This window comes from Balaenoptera musculus, chromosome 3, assembly GCF_009873245.2.
Source record: "Balaenoptera musculus isolate JJ_BM4_2016_0621 chromosome 3, mBalMus1.pri.v3, whole genome shotgun sequence".
Classification (NCBI taxonomy): domain Eukaryota; kingdom Metazoa; phylum Chordata; class Mammalia; order Artiodactyla; family Balaenopteridae; genus Balaenoptera; species Balaenoptera musculus.
In genome coordinates, this window is record NC_045787.1 from 36070625 (window position 1) to 36090583 (window position 19959).

Genomic DNA, 19959 nt, shown 5'->3' on the forward strand with positions numbered 1-19959 from the left:
ATATGGGCATTGGTAATTGCTAACACAGGTCTGAGTGATAATGAAAACTCTTGGTTACTTTGACAACATATTTTCTTTTATTCAATCAAATACTGACTATGTGAAAGAATCTAAGTATGCTTGGGGAGAACTGGGGAAAGTTTGTGGATGGTTAGAAAAGGCTGGATATTTCCTACCATCAGAATTTACCTATGTCCTTTATTTTTTAGATAGAAATGTGACTATAAATGAAATGTTACTGATACTTCGGACTACGAATTTTGTTGGAATAGTGCTTAGTTTGTAATAAGAATTTTCCTCTACAAGATAGTCTTTCTTCCCCCTCTGCACCTTTAAAATAGAAGCAGTTCCTTGTTAATGTTCAAGAGTCAGTTAATATTTTCTAGTGGAGGAAAATAAAAATTGCCAGTGTCTGCAGAAAAGAGCAGTATTATTTGTCTGAAGAGCTTTTGTTTTATTTATAGGCTGAGCAAAGAAAAGATCAAGCTAGAGTCTTTCTTTTGGTAATTTATAAGTAAATATAAGTCATCTTTTAATAGTACGGCTAAATATTGAAAATGTTTCAGGCAAGCTTGAAAAGATTATTATTTGTTGGGTGTAGGATTCTCAATTATATATCTGTGTAATTGAGTTTATTGTGTTCTTTAAATCCTCTCTGTTGTCAGTAATTGACTCTATCCATGTATAAAAGAAATAGATTTAAATCTCCAATTATATTTGTGACTTTTATCAATATCTTATAATTCCATAATGTTTACTTTACATATTTTAAGGCAATGTATTTATGTGTTTACATATAAATGATTATCTTTTCCATTTTTATTATGTTATTTACTATCATTTGTTTATTGGTTATTATATTCTTGGAGACTATTTATCAATCTTCACTGTTAAATTTCCCACTTCATATTTAAGGAGTATATTGGAGCAAGCATCTAGCTAGATTTTGTTTGTGTTTACTGATTTTTTTAACTTATATATGTCATTTTACATTTTTACTTTATTCTTCATTTTCTGGAATTATGGTTATGTGTATGCTGGAGTCTCCCAAGCTATAATTTTTAACCTTGTTTTTAAAGTTTCTATTTTGTTATCTTTTTAGTCTACATTTTGGATGAAGTTTTCTACATCATCTTTGAATTTACTAATTTTCTTTTTACAATACTTCAGATTGGAGTTTACCTTATTTTAAGTTTTCAGTTTCAATGAATTTATTTGATCATTTCTTAGGATTTCCATTTTGTTCTTTAAATTCACCCATTCTTGCATAATTTCTTCATGCTGGTTTCATAATTTCTTGTTCGTTTTGATGAGTGCTATCTCTTCTTTGTGCTCGGTAAGGATGCTAAACATTCATATTTCTAAAAATATTTTCAGATTGCCTTGTTTTCATTTTATCTAGAGTAAATTTATCAGATATTTTTTAAGGTTGTAGGTTATCTCCCTATTCATTATTTAGAGGCTTATAATGAGTGGAAGATTTTATTTCTACCTCACCTGCTTTTACCCCCTTCTTATTGGCAGTTTTATAATTTTCTCCATCCAAACTCACCAGAACTCTCAGACCTGAACTAGGTCTTGTATTTGTGACTCAGGGCTCCTGTTCCTCAGAGATTCAGGAGACCTGGAAACTAGTCACTAAGCTAGATGTAAATATGGCCCATGTCCTGACCTCTAGGCTGCATTTGCTTGCTTCTACTTTCCTTGCTTAATCTAAGTTTTAACCTCTGGCTGAGTTTGGTCACAGACTGGGTCAATTGACCATACCTTGAGTAGGATGAAATTTGTTTTATTGCCTAAGCTGGAGTGGATCACTTTAAGTTTCTCATACTTGCCGAGTTGGGAATTCCCATCTGGCCCTGCCTTCTTACAGATGCTAAACTTGGCTGGCCCATGGTTGTGTTTTGACTCCATACCTATGCTACAGAGATGGTTGTCTTATTTCAGATCTCAACTGTTTCTTTTAATTTTCTTTTTTTTTTAAATTGGTATCTTCCATTGCTGTACATTAGAAGAAACAGCTCTCAAAACATAGAGCTATAACACTATATTGTCTATAGCTGCACTGTACAATATAGTGGCCATCAACCACATGTGGCATGTTAAATTAAAATTAAATAAAACAAAAAATTCAGTTCCTCCATCATATTAGCCACATTTCAAGTTCTCAATAGTCCCATGGGGGTATTGGCTACCATTTTGGATAGTGCAGATGTAGACTATTTCCATCATTGTAGACAGTTCTCTTGGGTGCTCTGTCTACAGTATGAAGCTAAATATTGAAAAGAAGACAAAAAAGGCTGCAGATATTTAACCTGTTATGAGGTTGTTGGAAGCCCTGAAGCTTACTAAATTATTGCAACAAGACATACGTAGACTCTTCAGTAATAGGATTCTGAGACCATGTGCTTTATTGTCAACAACATGTCTGTAGTTGCCCACTATGAATTTTTCTCTGAAGCATAATCTTATGATTTTGGAACCTGAAGACCTGGGTGCAAGTTCCAGTCCTGCCCCTTGCTAAGAATGTGATCTATGATTATACATCTAACTTCTCTGAACTTCCATTTTCTCATTTGAAAATTAGGATAATAGTTATTTTGCCAACTCTGTGTGATTTTTGTAGTATGTTATATTAAGGTGTATCTCAGAATTAATTAATAAGTGACCTTTTTATATTTAAAATTTTGCATTTCTTTAAATCTTGCTTTTTATTGTTTCTTCTCAAGTAACATAATGTTTATTCTGATTTTATTTTTATATTAGAAGTATCCATGTCTAATTATATTAATAGAGACGATTTTGAGTAATGAGAAAAGTATAATAACTTCCTTCCCAAACAGGTACACCTATGGATTAGAGAGTGCTAATGACGGCATTCTACTGAAGAATCTTCCACTTCAGGCCTAGTGAATGAGGTATATATATTTCTGAACCTTAATGTAATAAATTTCAATCTGTAGTGTTATAGCAATTTTAGCACCTATTACACAATGTGACTCACTTTTATTAAACATAATCAGGCAAACCATGAAGCTGAGTGCTGAAACCATAAATAAGATTTGACTCTAATACTTGTATCTATCTCCATAATCAAAGAGTAATCTTCATATGTGTGCAGTTTAGTCAGTTTTTTTTTTTTTTTGGTAGAACATCTTAAGAGAAACATTTTTATCAAGACCCTTAAGTTTTAATATAACAGATTTTCAATTTTGAGATCTATATAATAATTGTAAAATTTCTATATTAATTCCTGAATCATTTCACTTACTTGTAGGAAAGGCAATCTCTAATTGTATAATAAAACACTAATGTTGAGGGGATATAAGTAGTTAAATAACAGCAATTTTTTAACTGTTCTATTTTTTCTACTTAAAAGAAAATATGTCTATTCTTATAATTGTTTGGTCTAAATTAAACAATATTTATTTCTCATATATGAAATTGAGACATGCATGTTCTAATATTCATCATTTGTAGCCTATTTTAACCATCAGAGAAACTCTTCAAGGTAAGTGTTTATAACAAATGAGGTGACTGAAATGCAGAAAGTTTACTTTTCTGAAACTGGGTTTTCAATTCAAGCTCTACTCTGTATCTGTTGTCTTTCTTGTAATGAGGCCAAAAACAGAGTCCTAATTATAATATTGGTTATCTGGTTCTTACCCCACAATGAAGGTTTCTAATGTTTACATTGACTGAATTTTTTATTAGCCCTTTTGGAAACCTATTTTATACTCTTTGTTAATGTGACACCAAGTAACTATTTTTTGGAAACAACCTATGGACACTGAATCCTTCCCAGAAGGCCTAAATATTCTCTGTTAAAGTAACCTGTAGCCTTTTCTGGACTATGACACATTTGCTGTAGAATCTCATTTTATAATCCAGTTTTAGCCTGTGTTCTGTAATTGTCCATTCACTAATGATGTCTGTATCATAAAATTATAATTATGAAGTTAACATCTAAGTTTTAGCTTGACAGGGAGCTAATTATTATTTATGTGTAAATAATAGTGGAATAAAGGAAAATACAAACTAAACATAGATATCTATAGTAAAATGTTGCAATATATGCAGAGATAAGAAATATGACCTATTTGTTTCATTTACTGGAAACTACTAAATCAGTAAAACCTTGGGAAATTTAGTTTCCTATAAAAATGATTTTACAAGTTTTCCGGGCCACTGACAATGTGTAAGGTGCACTTGCACATTCATTTTGAATGTATGACCCAAGTTGTTCCTTTGAACTCAGATTGTAGTAATGGGGCGTCTACATGGAAGATTCATGCAACTGTAATGTGAGGCTGAAATGAATTTTAAAAGATTATCTATTCCTATTCCCTTTTCTTCTCATTTTGGCTGGATCTTTCCAGGTGCATAAAGTTTTAAGGCTATCAGAGAAGGAAGCTCACAGCCTTTTACTAACTCTAGTAAACTTTTATCTTGCTCTATGCTCTATTTTAAACTTATATCAGCCCTACTGGTGACAGCTCATAGGCGAATTATGAGAACAGTAAGAAAACTTGAAACTATATCAAACGAGGAGAGTTGGAGGAATTTTTAGCTAACTAGCAGCATAAGCAATTTCTTAAGCATTTGAACAGATGTGAAAGAGAGAAGGAGAGGACTCTTGTCTTTTAAGAGTTACCTATGCTAATGGATAAAAATTGCAGAAAGACAGATTTCAGTGATATATTGAAAATAATTTTATAGCAATCATTGAGTGTTTTCCATATTTGAAGATGATATTGTAGAAGGAATTAAAGCACTAAATGGGTGTTGGAAGATGGCTCCCATATTGTAGACAATACATTGAACCTCCAGGAACTTAATTTGTATGACCTAATAATTATGTCAGAGATGGAACTTAAAACTAGGTCTATTTGAAGTCCAATGGGTATGGCATTGCGTCCAGTTTCTGATGCTCAGAATTTTAGTCAACCACCATCCCTTCATTTTTGCATAGGAGACAACTGAGTCCCAGATTGAGGTGAGAACTTGCCTAAATTTACATGTAAACAAAGTTTATATTTGGGTATGGCTCGTATAAATGGCAAGTTATTAATATGAATTTGTTTGCAAAGATGGGCTGAATTATAGATGGAAAATTCTCAAATATAGAAGCGAGAAGACCTGCAGAGGTCATGTGTCCCATGTAAAACTCCCTTCTATAGCTTGCTTGACAAATGGTTATTCAGCTAGAGCTTAAAAACTCAACTTTGTGAATATTCCTTTTCATGTTTGACAGAGAGCATTGTTATACTGAACTGAAAAACTGTCTTCTTTTCTGGTCCAACTTCTATACTTAGAAACAATAAAGAATAAATTAGCGGGCTTCCCTGGTGGCGCAGTGGTTAAGAATCTGCCTGCCAATGCAGGGGACATGGGTTCAAGCCCTGGTCCAGAAAGATCCCACATGCCACGGAGCAACTAAGCCCGTGAGCCACAACTACTGAGCCCACGTGCCACAACTACTGAAGCCCACACACCTAGAGCCCGTGCTCCGCAACAAGAGAAGCCATGGCAATGAGAAGCCTGCGCACTGCAACGAAGAGTAACCCCTGCTCGCTGCAACTAGAGAAAGCCTGAGTGCAGCAACAAAGACCCAATGCAGCCAAAAGTAAATAAATAAAATAAGTATCTTCACTATGATTAACTGTTTGGGTTTTTGTTGTTCTTGTTGGTGTTTTTGTTCACTCAATTTATAGTTGAAAAAGTTAAGACTCAAGTAATAGAACAGAAGTACATATCTTGGGAAACTTTATTAGTTTTTGAATTATTCCTGTGCACAACAGAAATTAAATAACAGAAAGTGCACCAAGGGAAATTTAACATCGTGAATTGTGAAGTAGGAGGTGAACAATGCTTCCTTTTTACCACCAGAGGTCTTCAAAAGATCTATAATAGCTGCATTTCCTCCGACTGAGGAAGAAAAATCTCTAATGACGAAGCTGACAGAGTCTTAGCAAATAATATACTCAAGAACTTAAGTAATGATTAGTGTTCTCTAGCCTTAAGGCTAAACATTTCCTCTAGGTAGAATTCAGTCCAAGAAAACAAAAACTAATAACCAAACCCTCAAATGCAGAACAATTAAAATGTATTATTTTATATTTTAGTTTGATTTATTGCTTAATCATCTCAGTTCCTGTTGGGGAACTTCTGATGCTAATTGCAATGATTGAAAACAATATTACATGATTATCAATATTACATGAAAGTGGAAACCCACTATTATTTACATATGTTTAAGAATGTATTATATATTACAATTGTGAAAACATCCTAACTTTGCTTTTCAATTTAAAGGTTAAGGGACAATGTGGCTTAATTCCTTTGACTTATCCTAAACCACTGGGAAGCAAAGCTAGGCAAAGATTTTTGTATCAACTTAGAAAAACAGCTCCCTGTTTGGATTTTAAAAGAAAGAAAATGACTTTAGATGAACTAATGGATCCTGTAATATGCATAATAATTTGAGTAACAGTTGTCTAATTTCATTGGTACTTTGTATTTCTTATGGTGATTACTATTTAATTCAATATTTATTGAGAGCTTATTACGTGGCTGCCATTTTACTAGTGATGGCATATATAAAAATTGCAATCACACATGATCTTGTTCTCAAGAAATTCACAGCTTAGTGCAGGAAAATAGGCAAAGAATTACAATTCAACTTTCTAAATGCCACATTAGAAAGATGATCATAAGGGCAATGAGAACCAAAAGGTGGGCACCTAACTCAGGGAGAATCAGAAGATTTCAACAAAAAGCAGATACACGAACTAGGTATTGAAAGATGAAAGGCAGTCATGTTGTCTAAAGTGGGGGGAAGGAGAGCAGTGCTTCATGGAAGAGAAAAAATATGAGCAAAGCAAAGTGAAGGCAGAAGAGAATATAACATATTAAGGAATGATGGGAAGTGGATGAAGAAATATGCCTCGATCTGTAACCCAGGCTAAGCTTTTTGCTTCCTACACGTCAAATGAAATTGAGAAATACATCCTCGATTGTTTTATTTTGAGGGTAAAGCAAGGGCTAAGGTGAAAACATTCTTAATTCTTGTTTGCAATTTTAATCATTAACCATATAAAAATAAATAGAGGTTCCCCAATCAGTGTCCAAACAAAATTTAAAACATAAACTCACACAATGATCTGAAAAACAATTTAAAAGTTGTTTTTCTTTTTATATTCTAGCCCCGCATCTCCTGATTTTTGTTTTCTCATGAACGTTTTCATCTCCCCCTTCCCCCTTGCCACAGGTTGGCATGCTTCATTTTTTTTTTCTTTTTTTAAATCTAGTGAGACGGGGGCAGTGGAGAATGAGGCATGTCTGACTTGGAGGAGAGGGAACATTAGATAATGTGGGTGTGTGTTCAAGGAAATGTTTGTGTGTTTAATGTTTTTGTGAGGGAGGAAACAGGAAGCATAATAAAACCATTCAAAATAGAAAGAAAGCAATACATTTTAATTATAATTTATGGTCATAACAGTACTGCCCCAAAGGGACTTAATTCAACCATCATGTTCACAGACATTGGTTAGTCTTGTAGTAACATAGCTGCTGTTGTCTTTGGTTTTGATAGAGTACAACTGTTAAAGAAAAGGCTGGATTCTAGAGTTTGAGGGTTTAGATTCCTGCCCTTTGCATGATTCAATACAAATCTCTCTATTTACATTTGAATAGGAAACAAAACAGACCGGAAACTCCTAACCAGTCTCCTTGCCTTGCATTTAATCTTCCTCTGCCCAATTCGTTTGTTTTGTGGACTCCTCTTTGTTTCACTCCTGTGCAGGATCTCCACGAGACCTCTCATGATGGTTTGCCATCTATCTCCCTTTCCTTTCCTGGCTCCACTCTGCTCCAGTTGTACCAAATTTCTGTCATTTTCACATGTTGACATTTTAGGGAAGCTTCTGGGCTTTTGCACAAGTTGTTCCACAGCTTGGACATCATCTTTCTTTTCACCCATCCTGTCTGTCTATACAATAAGACAATGATGAACTGAAGAAACTACAGTATAACAAAAAGACTCCTTTCTTTTATAGTAGTTGTCTCTTCGCACATCAAATTCTTCCTAAACTATGAAGGGCAAGGCTCTTATGTTTTCACCATGATATCACCTGCCTTGGTGAGTATATTTGTGTTGAATAAATGAATGAAGGAAGAGCTGTAGGGAGATAAATGGATACTGAAATAATGACATAAATTATGGAACTATTTGGATCAATTTTTTAAAACTTGATAACAGGTTAATTTCAAATCATAGTGTTTCAATATAAATAATCTGTGTATCATTTGGTTACTATTACCTTATGTTTTAATTTTTAAATACCAAAGAAATAGATTTCTCACACTTTTCCAAGGTAGTCTGTTATGGCATTTGAATACAAATCTTCCCTACGATTTACTTAAGCCTGTTTGTTTCATCTTCGTGCACTCACTTTTTCAAAGGGAAATATATTTTGTTATTTATTACTAGATTAAGCACCTGTTGAACGGAGAGTAATGGATATCTCTGGCAAGCTCTTGAGTCTTGTTAATGCTTGAGACAGGAAACAAAGGAAAAGATCCATTTTTTTCCTAATATGCTTCAAGCAATGAAAATGCATTAATACAGGCTTTACACGTTTGATCTCAACTGTCAATGCTTCTTTCCCGGGAAGCCACCTCTACTCATTTTGTTCTTGGGGAACAGCAATGGGTGAATACTTGGACTAAACATTCCACAGAGAAGTTAAAGACCTCTGTGATGCTAATTTTCACTTCTGGACTTTGTTATAGAGACATGCTTTCTTTTTAGTATCACTTTACTTATTAACCAGTATTTGTGAAGAATCTCACTTGTAGACTTTATGCATTTGGAATGTTGCTTTTGAATAAGGAGCCTGAAACCTTTATATTAGCCAAACAGTAAGTTGGTGTGGTATCAGCCTCTTCTAGTTCTTCCTTTACACCTAACCTGGCATTTGATAAGGACACATTTAAACATGTTGCAGAAGCATTTAAACTTGGGAAAACATACCAGGAAAAACATACCAGGAAGAACTGCAAGCAAATGAACAAGTACCATGTTGCGCTTCATTGTTACTAAAGCAAAACTTTAAATTTGAACTTCTTTCCTACTGTTTATACCATGATTTAATTTTTGAAAAATTTGCTACAAGCTGATTTTTAGTTATATATGTCTGGAATTTGCAAACTACTACTGGCACCACCGAATCCAGACTGTCCCTTGTTTTTGTCAATACCCTTTATTAGAATACAGCCACTCTCATTTACTGTCTATGGCTGCTTTTGTGCTATAACAGAATTGGGTAGTAGCGATAGAGTCTAAAATATTTATTGTCTTACTTTATCCAGAAAAAGTTTACTGACCCCTGATCATAGTTTATGATACTTAGTACAATTTTCTTGGTCAGTACGATGTTATTTTTTACCACTTGTTCTTCCTGGGTAATGCTGTAGCAAGATTTATGTTATACATTAAAACTTTACAACATACATTAAAAAGTGGAGATATAAATTTGTGTGCATTGAATAAAAAATAGGTTAAAATATATATAGGAATTTTTATAAGGTAAAGGCAAAATTGATAAAAGAGATGAAATAAAGAAATTATGAGCAGAATGAATATAAATATCATTACAAATATCTATCTGTCAAATAACCTGTTTTTAAGAAGCTTTCTTACTCTGACATTGTTTACTATCCATTTCTCAGGAAATAAAGTTTCTAATTAGAACAGAGTTAATACTACCTGTGAAAATTGATATACTTCATCTATTTTAGGGCAGAGAAATTCTACCAAGGTCAATTAAGATAATTTCCCCTTCTTAAGCTCTAACATTGTTATTTGTGTCATTTGTACTGCAGTTCCCAGTAATTAAAACAGCAGGTTACAGATGGGTTATCTTGGCATGGGCACACTCATTTTCTTGCCCTCAGGTTAGATGGACATTGTCTTCTGTAGGCACTGCCCATTGTCCCTCGGCAAGACTCCCTCAGATTGTCCTTAGACAAGAAAATCAGCCTAAATAGCTCTCTTTTATTTGTCTCATAAGTCTTTCAAACAAACTGTATTAGTGACTGCCAGCTGAGTTGTTCGAAACAGGAAAAACAATCTTATGCTTTTGATGTCAACCCTACAGAAAGTTAAAAAGAAAGAGATTCTGTTATTTAAGAGAAGATTTTAAAAGAGTTTCTTTGAAGTCCATATTTATCTGTAAACTTTTGTTTTTAGGTTGACAAAGAAATCACATTCCTCTGAAAACTCTCTAGTTAATGTATTCCATAACAATACCTGCCTAAAGAGTGGTAGTTAGGAAAAATTTAAGGAAGAAAGATGAACGATGAGAAAGTTTCAAAACAATATACTCATATGTTTTTGGGATGAGAAGGCAGAGTATCAAATGCCCATTTACTCACTTACTTAAGGTTGTGTGGAAAGATCTTAATACATACTGCTTATGTCCCTTAGATGATCTAATGTTTCTGCTCCTTTCCATAATCAGAAACCATTTCTTTTTTCTCCCCGCAAGCCATTGAGTAGAAACTCAAATAGAATTTTCCAATGCATGATGGAAAATTCTATTTTAAATCTTATGATTTCTATGTGTTAAATGTGTAGTTTAAATTACACGTCAGTATGTTTGAGTTGTCACAAATGCATGGCACTGACCCAAGTTCCTTTAGACAGGTTTCTTTGTTGAGAATTCCTGAAGTTCTAATTAATCAGCTGCCTTGGTTTTAGATGTTATATATAGAATATATAGGAATATATTCCTCCTTTGAAACAATACCCAATTGTGAGAAAAATCCTGTTTGTATCTAGAAAAGATGGGGAAATATCCAGATCAATATATCTATGTCTCAAAATCAGAGGATTAAAATCAATGTAGTAATAAATACCTGGATGTTGTATGATATTGTTTTGAGTAATAAAAGGGAGGGCAGTAGAAAAATTTTTTTGGTTTAGCTCTAAACTTATCAGTGTTTTGAAATTTAATTTCTTGAATTATTTTTGAAGAACTCAAGTTAGGCCTCATCTGAAGAGTTACCATTAATTTAGACTGGAGCCTAATGCAACAAGTTGGAAAGCGTGGTATGCAGATATCAATTAGCACATATTGTGTCCACCCCCTTCCAGGTGTTCAGATAATTAACTCCATGAGGTGGTTCAACATTTTTATCCCATTGCTGCCTATCAAGGAACCGAGGCCTAGGAAGAGGGTGTAGTGTTTGCCCGAGGTCATGCAACTGAGAAATCATGGCGCTAGGACAGAAAGGCAGGTGCATCTGATTTCAAAGCCAATGCCTCTTCTGTCCTGTGTTGCCTTTTACAAGAACGTGTTATCAATATCTAGAAATCTTGCTTATAAAAATCCCCCCAGAGAGTTTAGAGCAGATACATATATTCTCTACATATACATAAGTAGGTGAAAAGGAAATTTGCAAATATACTTCAAATTACCGTCAATAAACTTTCTACATGCAGCCTTTGGAAAAAGCAGGATCTACCATTTAACAGAAATTGTTGACTTTTAAAAGAGTATGGCATTTTCAACTCATATTCAGTGTGTTCTCCATCTGACCTCTGAATCCTTGCCTGTTGTATTTTCGCTTAACTTGCCTTTCTCCTTTTTAGAAAAACAATTTCCCTCTAATGGATTTTCTTTTAGGGCTGAAACTCAGTTCAATAGGAATCAGACTCTCAGAGCTGCAAGAGACCTTAAGGCAAAATTGAACCTCAACCATCATTTTACTGATGAGTAAAAAGCTGACAGTCAGTGAAGTGAAATGATTTATCTAGTCTACAAGAGGGATCCAGGTCTCCTGATTCTCAACTTAGTGGAATTCTGTGACACACTGCATCTTAATGAGATGCTCAGAAATCAAATAATTTTGAAGTTGATCGACCCTTTTTTTTTTTTGCTATTTATTGACCAGGTTGATTTAAAGGCATCATTACTAATTCATTGTTTGAAATGCTATTTTTAATCTAAAGGCCATGGAAAATTGAAAGATGGCTTGTAATGTAGGAAAGTAGATATTATTATACTTCAATATAGGCTTTAAGCTGCCTTTCCAGCCTCACCTTTCACCCATTTTCCCCTGGTTTATTCTAGAATTTGTCATATACTTCATGCCTCCATGATTTAGCCCCTTGTGCTCCTGCATCTGGAATTCCCTTCCACATCTTGACTGTCTGGAGAAATTCTACTTATTTTTCCTTTTGCATACCTTAACGTTAGCCACATCTTCCCTTGACCTTGGCAGATTAATTTTTTACTTGTCTGTGCTATCATATCAGTTTGTGCCTTTATTGTAGTATTTATCCTTATTTTATTGCCATTATTTCTTCACTTATCTTTCCTCCTCCAGGCTGGAAGCTCCTTGAGGGCAAGATTTTGTTCTAATCACCTTAGTATCCCCATAACAACATAATGCTAGACACATAGTGGGAGCTGCAAATACATTTCTCTTGAATGAATTACTTGCAAATCATGGTCTTTCAAAAACAATACCCTAAAAGAAAAAGTAAAAGTCTAAAAGTTAGGGCTGTACGTGAGGTCACTTGATCTGATAATTATCACAAATTTTGCCGTCATTCTTACAAGTTGAATTCTGTCTAGTCACAAGGTTTGAAGCTATTGCTTTATTTTCAGTGGTCTGTGTTTTCGGTTCCTTTTTTTAGTAATAGAGATTTATATGTCCCCAATCATAATTTCTTGCCTGGTTGTCATTATTGCTAATGACATTAATTTAGCCATCTGTTGACTCAAGAATAAGCTTCTGACCGCTCCTTCTAATTTGATATAAGAAATTAAGTCAATGACAAGCATAAGTTACAGGCCTTCACATCACTTCAATTTTGGTAGAACTGAGGTTTAATATATTACACACATACATAGAACAAATCTATTATAAATAAAATGTAACTGCTCATATTTTTTTTAATTAATTAATTTATTTATTTTTGGCTGTGTTGGGTCTTCGTTTCTGTGCGAGGGCTTTCTCTAGTTGCGGCAAGCGGGGGCCACTATTCATCGCGGTGCGCGGGCCTCTCACTATCGCGGCCTCTCTTGTTGCGGAGCACAGGCTCCAGACGCGCAGGCTCAGTAGTTGTGGCTCATGGGCCTAGTTGCTCCGCGGCATGTGGGATCTTCCCAGACCAGGGCTCGAACCCGTGTCCCCTGCATTGCCAGGCAGATTCTCATCCACTGTGCCACCAGGGAAGCCCTAACTGCTCATATTTATAGAATAAATTCACATACAAATGATTTGCAGAAAGATATGTTTTTCTCTTCAATATCAATAAGAATGAAAGAAAGCTAAACTTCAGGTGTAGGACATTAATTCAATAGATTATATTTGTTTATTAGCACAAATGCATTCATCCATATACCCCCGCAACCCTAAGCATGATTAACAAGACACTGGACTCCTGAAGATGGTGTCTTCTGGTTCATATATAGCGTTACATAATACACAGCTGTTGGTGATTAATCACAGTTTGTAATGGCTAGTGAGTTCATTCTGTACTCCTTAGAAAAGAAAAAATGCAATTTTTTTGTGTGTGTGTGTGATCTAAGTAAACAAATTTTGAACAAATGTAATGCTGATTTATCAGTTTCCAGTTCATTAATGGGGAGCTTTTGCTTTCCCAACAATTGAAATCAGTGAAACATCTGTCAAATTATAGTTGCATAATCTATGAGTGAAACAATGCTTAGGTGGTATAAATGAGCTACTTCCTTAGAGATTCTCAAATTGTGCAAGAGGCAGGTGCTCAAGTGTCCCAGAATTCAGGATTCTTTAAATGAAATATCTAATAGACCTGCTATTTTTCTTTGCCATTTCAGTGAGTACAAATATGATCTACCATTTCAATAGCCCTAGTGGAAACCAGATTGTGGACTTTTAGGTTTAATTTAACTCTCCTTATCTTCACCCTACTTCACTGCCAGCACCCAGATTGTTATGTATTTGTGCATTACATATAGCTAAGTTAGAGGTATCCTACCTAAATGTTTTGATTAATATACTAATATTAATACTGTATTTCTTTCCTCTTTTTCTTAATGATGAAGTAGTTCTCTGACAAATCATCACTTTTATTCAGGGGAAATGCATACCCTTTAGTTAATTAAATGCTACTACAAAATGCATCATCTTCCAGTTAATTCAAGGAATTGTTACAGTCTTTTAGTAGAAATTTTATCCTCTGTTTTGAGAAAAGTTTCTGTGAGTGCCTGAAACAGGTTCCTGCTGATAACTGAAAATGTGTTTCTAAATGTCCCCAGCTTGCCAGACTAGGGTACCTAGGTCATTCAGTTCTTTCTTTCTAGCTACTTCTATTCACTGTGAAATTTTTTCCTGTAGAAAATGAGATGTTATGCTGCTTTCACTGAAACATCATATAAGTCAAGGGAAACTAGTGCCATAGGGTAGGTTCCCCAAGGAACAGACCCTGAGCCTCTGAGATTTATGTGCAGGGGATTGCTCTGGGGAATAAATAGGAAAAATGATTGAAGAGATGTTGAGCAGGTTAAGAACATGAGCTATGATGCAGTTGCAACATTGGCTTCAGACCATCTTACAGAAAGCCCTCCACCTGGGATGGCCCTTCAGAGTTTTGTGTTTTGAGGCAAGGAGCCAGATTTTATGCTCCCGTATCCATCAGCCATTGAATGCAGGCCACCTTTGGGGAGGGGGTTGATTTTGAGCCAACCTGCTCTTTTTGGCTGAGGCTGATTCCTGGAGAGAGATTAATCAGAGAGCTGTTGGCCACCAACATTCCCAGCAATGGATGAAATGAGTGTTTCAGTCCCAAGGAGGAGTCTGGGCAACACACCACAGTATCCACTATAATGAGATGCCTAACTTTGGTACCACATTTGTAATGCCAGTTGTGAGTGATGATTAACTTGCGTGTTGTATAGAACATTAAAACCATTTAAGTAAACTATGGGTTGTAAGCAGTGGATAACATCCAAATTATTCTATAGCATGGTTATCTTTAGATAACTTTAGAAATGCCAGCCTCTAATTTCCTACTGAGACCCTAGGGAAGTTATAGTCAAGATTATCATTAGCTTTAATGAGAATAATTTGTACAGAATCCCCTGTGTTAGACAAAGATAAAAACATCTCTGCATGTGAAGCTTTGAATATCCCTTTGTTTATTTTAGCCTTTAACTGAATACAGAGTTGTTTTGTTTTCAGAGGTTTTATCAAAATGACATTGAAAATTTTCACATTTTTGTTGCTTTATTTCTAATAGATTTTCAACTGTATTAGTACCAGATATGGGTGTTTTAAAATATTTCTATTAATCTGGGTTAAAAATTATAAGTAAAGAATTACTCTGACTACTAAATAAAATACTATGGTTAAATTCTGAGGGTTAAAAAGATCAATTTTGAAGCTATGTTTAGAGTGAAAAGGATGATAGAAGCTAAATGATGTAAATTTTGATATGTATTGACACAATTATTGCCATAGCAAAAATAAATCCAGATGTGTGGTGATTATAAAGGAGTGGCAAAGTGGCATAATTGAATCAAGTACATAAAATTTGCTAGTTGAATGAACAGGTCAATTTCCATTTAACACTAAGGGATCAACTGGTATTTGGAATGAGTGTTGGTGACAGATGGTGTAGTTACATAGTCCTATTTCAGTCAATTAACAAGTAATTGACAGATATACTCATGGTGCTGAACAATTATTTGAATAAAAATATTTAGGACTGTTTCCTAAGCTTCAAGGTTTACCAAATGTAATTATAGTTAATTCTTTACATAAATTGCACTAAATAAGTTAGGATATTCACCAACTTAGAATGCCAGTATTGTTTTAACCATATAATTAACTCATTCTCATGGGTTGTTTGCTTAATGGAATAATCCATCTGATCTTGGTCTCTATTAATACTATTTCTTTGTCCATCAAAATGATGACCCTAACAAAATGAATACTTCTATAAAGTAAACATCAATTTTATATAGTAAAAGACCCAGCTAAATAAGACATTGGATAAAGAGAAATGGCAAAATAATCATACTCAAAGTTTTGATTATCAGTGGACACTGCCCTCATAGAATTTTGTACTAACATGTTTAGGTTAACTTATTATTTAAGCTCAGGATATAAAATTTCATCTGCTTTATGTTTTCCTAGAGAAAAATGGTTCCTAGGCCATATATTATACCCCTATGCTCAGAATAGGAATCAGGTAACTATAGATAGATAGATAGATAGATAGATAGATAGATAGATAGATAGATAGATAGATAGATAGATAAATAGATAGATGATAGATAGATAAAGATACATTCTTATGAAAAAATATGGATGACTGATAAAGAAAAATATCTTAAAGCCTATGTGGGTAAAATTTTGTTAAATTTAGCTGACAAAGACATTGAGATATGTCCCCCTTCCTCCACCCACAAAACACATAGAAAAGTTGAATAAAATATCAGAGCATTAAAAAAGTTAAACTCAAAGTTACCAAGTGGCAGAAATGTTGAGGGTGCTTATAGCTGAAAAAATGAGTTGTAGGCAAACTGTTTCAGCCCATGGGGATATTTGAAGCATGTATTCTTTTTTTTTTTTTTTTTAATACATTTGTACCAATTTTATTTATTTATTTATTTTTTGGCTGTGTTGGGTCTTCGTTTCTGTGCGAGGGCTTTCTCTAGTTGCGGCAAGCGGGGGCCACCCCTCATCGCGGTGCGCGGACCTCTCACCATCGCGGCCTCCCCCGCTGCAGAGCACAGGCTCCAGACGCGCAGGCTCAGCAGTTGTGGCTCACGGGCCCAGCCGCTCCGCGGCATGTGGAATCCTCCCAGACCAGGGCCCGAACCCCAGTCCCCTGCATTGGCAGGCAGACTCTCAACCACTGCGCCACCAGGGAAGCCCCTGAAGCATGTATTCTTAAGAGATGGTTGGTGTTTAAATGTCAGTGAGCATTGATCATTCAGGGCCACAGGACTGACAACTTTGAATTCTAAAAAAGAGAAGTGTACAAAAAAGTAAAAGACAAAAATTCTAGAGACTATACATACGTACACATAAGGAAATAAAAACCTCATGTGGGTTAAACAATACATACCTGCAGAAAATACTAGTCAAATACAAGCCAGATTTAATGAAATCACTCAGAAGAAAGGAATTATACTGTATTATCCATCATTCATCAAATTCAAACTCAGACAAGAGAGAATTGAAAAGAGACACTATTCTAATATTGATGAAAAATGTTCCAGGTTGAAGAGAAATGTAAATTTTCAGATTGGAAGAAAACATCTCAAGTCCCTATAACCAGACACTGTGCTCTGAAACTATAAGGTATCAAAGATAAAAAAAAAGATGTGAAGAACCTGGAGAGAAATGACAGATTATTTATAAAGAGACATAATTCAATTGCTATAATATTTCTCATTAGGAAAAATAGATGTGTGAATACAATGAAATATTTTCAAATTGCTGGGGAGACATAGACATTCATAAACATAAAAACAAAATTAAAATGGTGTCCATAGACCCTCACTGAAAGATATACTTCAGCAAGAAAAAAATTTAATTCATAAGAAAAGTTTGTAAAGCAAGAAAAAATAGTGACCAAACCAATTGACTTAACAAATTTAAAAATACTGAAATACTAAGATGACTAACAATAACTACTTTTGGAGGGTTTAAAAACAAGGTGGAACTTAAATACCAAATAGTAATTTAAATGACTAAAGAGGAGTACCTGAAAGGAATATACTTTGTTACATATATTTGAAAGAAAATAGTGGTATTGATTTACTTTAGATTTTATTAGGAAGAAATAAAGTTGAATATGTATGTAAAAGTTTTAAAGGAAATAGAATTACTGCAACAATAGAAATAGAATGTTTAATTTCCCAACAAGGAAGGAAATTTCTATCAAGTCAATAGAAGATAAAAGAAGAAAAAAAACCACAAGATACTAACAAAAGCATAGTAAATTTAAAAATTCAGAAAAAGATGTAGAAATAAATCCAAATATATTAGTAATCAGAAGTATAATAAATCAATCATCCTATTAAAAGACCAAGACTGTCAAATTGGATTAAAAACTTTAAAAAATGTTGTTGTTTTATATAAATACTAATCAAAAGAGGCAAAGAATAGTTTTATCAGAAATATGTAGACTTAATTCTACTTCTTCCTTTCTAACATGGATACCGATTTTTTTTTTTTTTTTTTTTTTGGCCTATTTGCTCTGGCTAAGACTTCCAGTACTGTGTTGAATAAATATGGTGAGAGTGAGCATCACTGTCTTCTTCCTTATCTTAAAGGAGAAGCTTTCAGCTTTTCACTATTGAGTATATGTTAACTGTGAGCTTGTCATATATGGCCTTTATTATGTTCAGGTACATTCCTTCTACACCTAATTTGTTGAGATTTCTTATCATGAAAGGATATTGAATTTTTAATTGCTTCTTCTCTACTGACATGATCATATGATTTTATCCTTTATTCTGTTAATATTATATATCATATTTATTGATTTGCAAATGTTGAATCATCTTTGCATCCCAGAAATGTCTCACTTGATCATAGTATATGATCCTTTTAATGTGCTGTTGAGTTCAGTTTGCTAGTATTTTGTTGAGGATTTTTACATCTATGTTCATCAGGAATACTGGCCTGTATTTGCTTTCCTTGTAGCATCCTTGTCTATGTGCTGGCCTTATAAAATGAGTTTGGGAGTGTTCCCTCTTCTTCTATGTTTTAGAAGAGTTTGAAAAGAATTTGTATGAATTCTTTAAATGTTTGCTAGAATTCATCAGTGAAGCCATCTGGTTCTGGCCTTTTCTTTGTCTCTGTTTACAGGTGATACAATCTTGTATATAGAAAATCCTGAAGACTCCAGAAAAAAATTGTTAGAACTAATAAATTCAGTAAAGCTTCAGGACACAAAGTCAACATGTTGTGTTTCTACACACTGACAGTAAACTATCCAAAAAAGACAGTACAAAAACAATCTCCTCTACAATAGCATCAAAAAGAGTAAAATACTTAGGAATAAATTTAACCAAGGAGAAGAAAGATCTGTTACTGAAAACTGTAAAATATTGATGAAAGAAATTGAAGAAGGTACAGGTATATGGAAAAATATCCAATCTACATTAATTAAAATAATTAACATTTTTAAAATCTCCATACTACTCAAACTTCTATATAGATTCAAGGTAATCCCTGTCAAAACTCCAATGGCGTTTTTCACAGAAATAGAAAAAACAATCCTAAAATTTGTATGGAATCACAAAATGCTTCAGATAGCCTAAGCAATCTTGAGCAAGAAGAACAAAGCTGGAGACATCACATTTTCTGATTTCAAACTATATTACTAAGCTACAGTAATCAAAACAGTATGGTACTGGCATAAAAACAGCCACATAGACTAAATGGAAGAGAATAGAAAGCCCAGAGATAAGACTACACATATATGGTCAACTACTCTTTTACAAAGTTACCAAAAACAGACAATGAGGAAAGGATAATCACTTCAGTAAATCGTGTTGGGAAAACTAGATAGCCATATACAAAAGATGTGGGGTGATAATAAAATATACCTAAATAATTGTAGTTACATCTTATGTTTATTTAATATTGTCAAGTTCAGAGAGCAGTGTTCTATAAGTCATTGTGGTATTTACTGAACATCTGTTACATGCCAGGTGTTATGATAATTTCTGGAGATAGCAAAAATATGTGTCAGTCCCTGTTTTAAAGAAGTCAATCTACTCAGTGGTACAGACACACAAAGAATTCCACAGGTTGGAAGAAAAAGAGGGCTAAGAAAGGAATTTGAAAACACAGAGAATTTCAGAGATCTTTGAAGGAACAGTTTTGAGTTATGTTGAGAAGAGGGATGAACAACATAGCGATTTTAAGCAAGGAAACAAG

The 19959-nt window shown here is 34.1% G+C and overlaps 1 protein-coding gene across 5 annotated transcripts in view; it reads left to right on the forward strand.

Annotated features, from left to right (window-relative positions):
- Positions 1 to 19959, forward strand: part of MRPS30 (mitochondrial ribosomal protein S30) — a 130468-nt gene that overhangs the window by 51449 nt on the left and 59060 nt on the right. For 4 of the 5 annotated variants that reach the window (XR_005019241.1, XM_036846316.1, XM_036846312.1 and 1 more), the window contains one exon: positions 2844 to 2918. Coding sequence is in view for 4 of the 5 variants with exons in the window: in XM_036846316.1 (XP_036702211.1) it covers positions 2844 to 2910 (67 nt within the window). In the remaining variant the exon portion in view is untranslated. Of the gene's footprint in view, positions 1 to 2843; positions 2919 to 5315; positions 5342 to 19959 lie in introns of those variants that run through there. The other variant, XM_036846314.1, reaches the window with a different exon arrangement.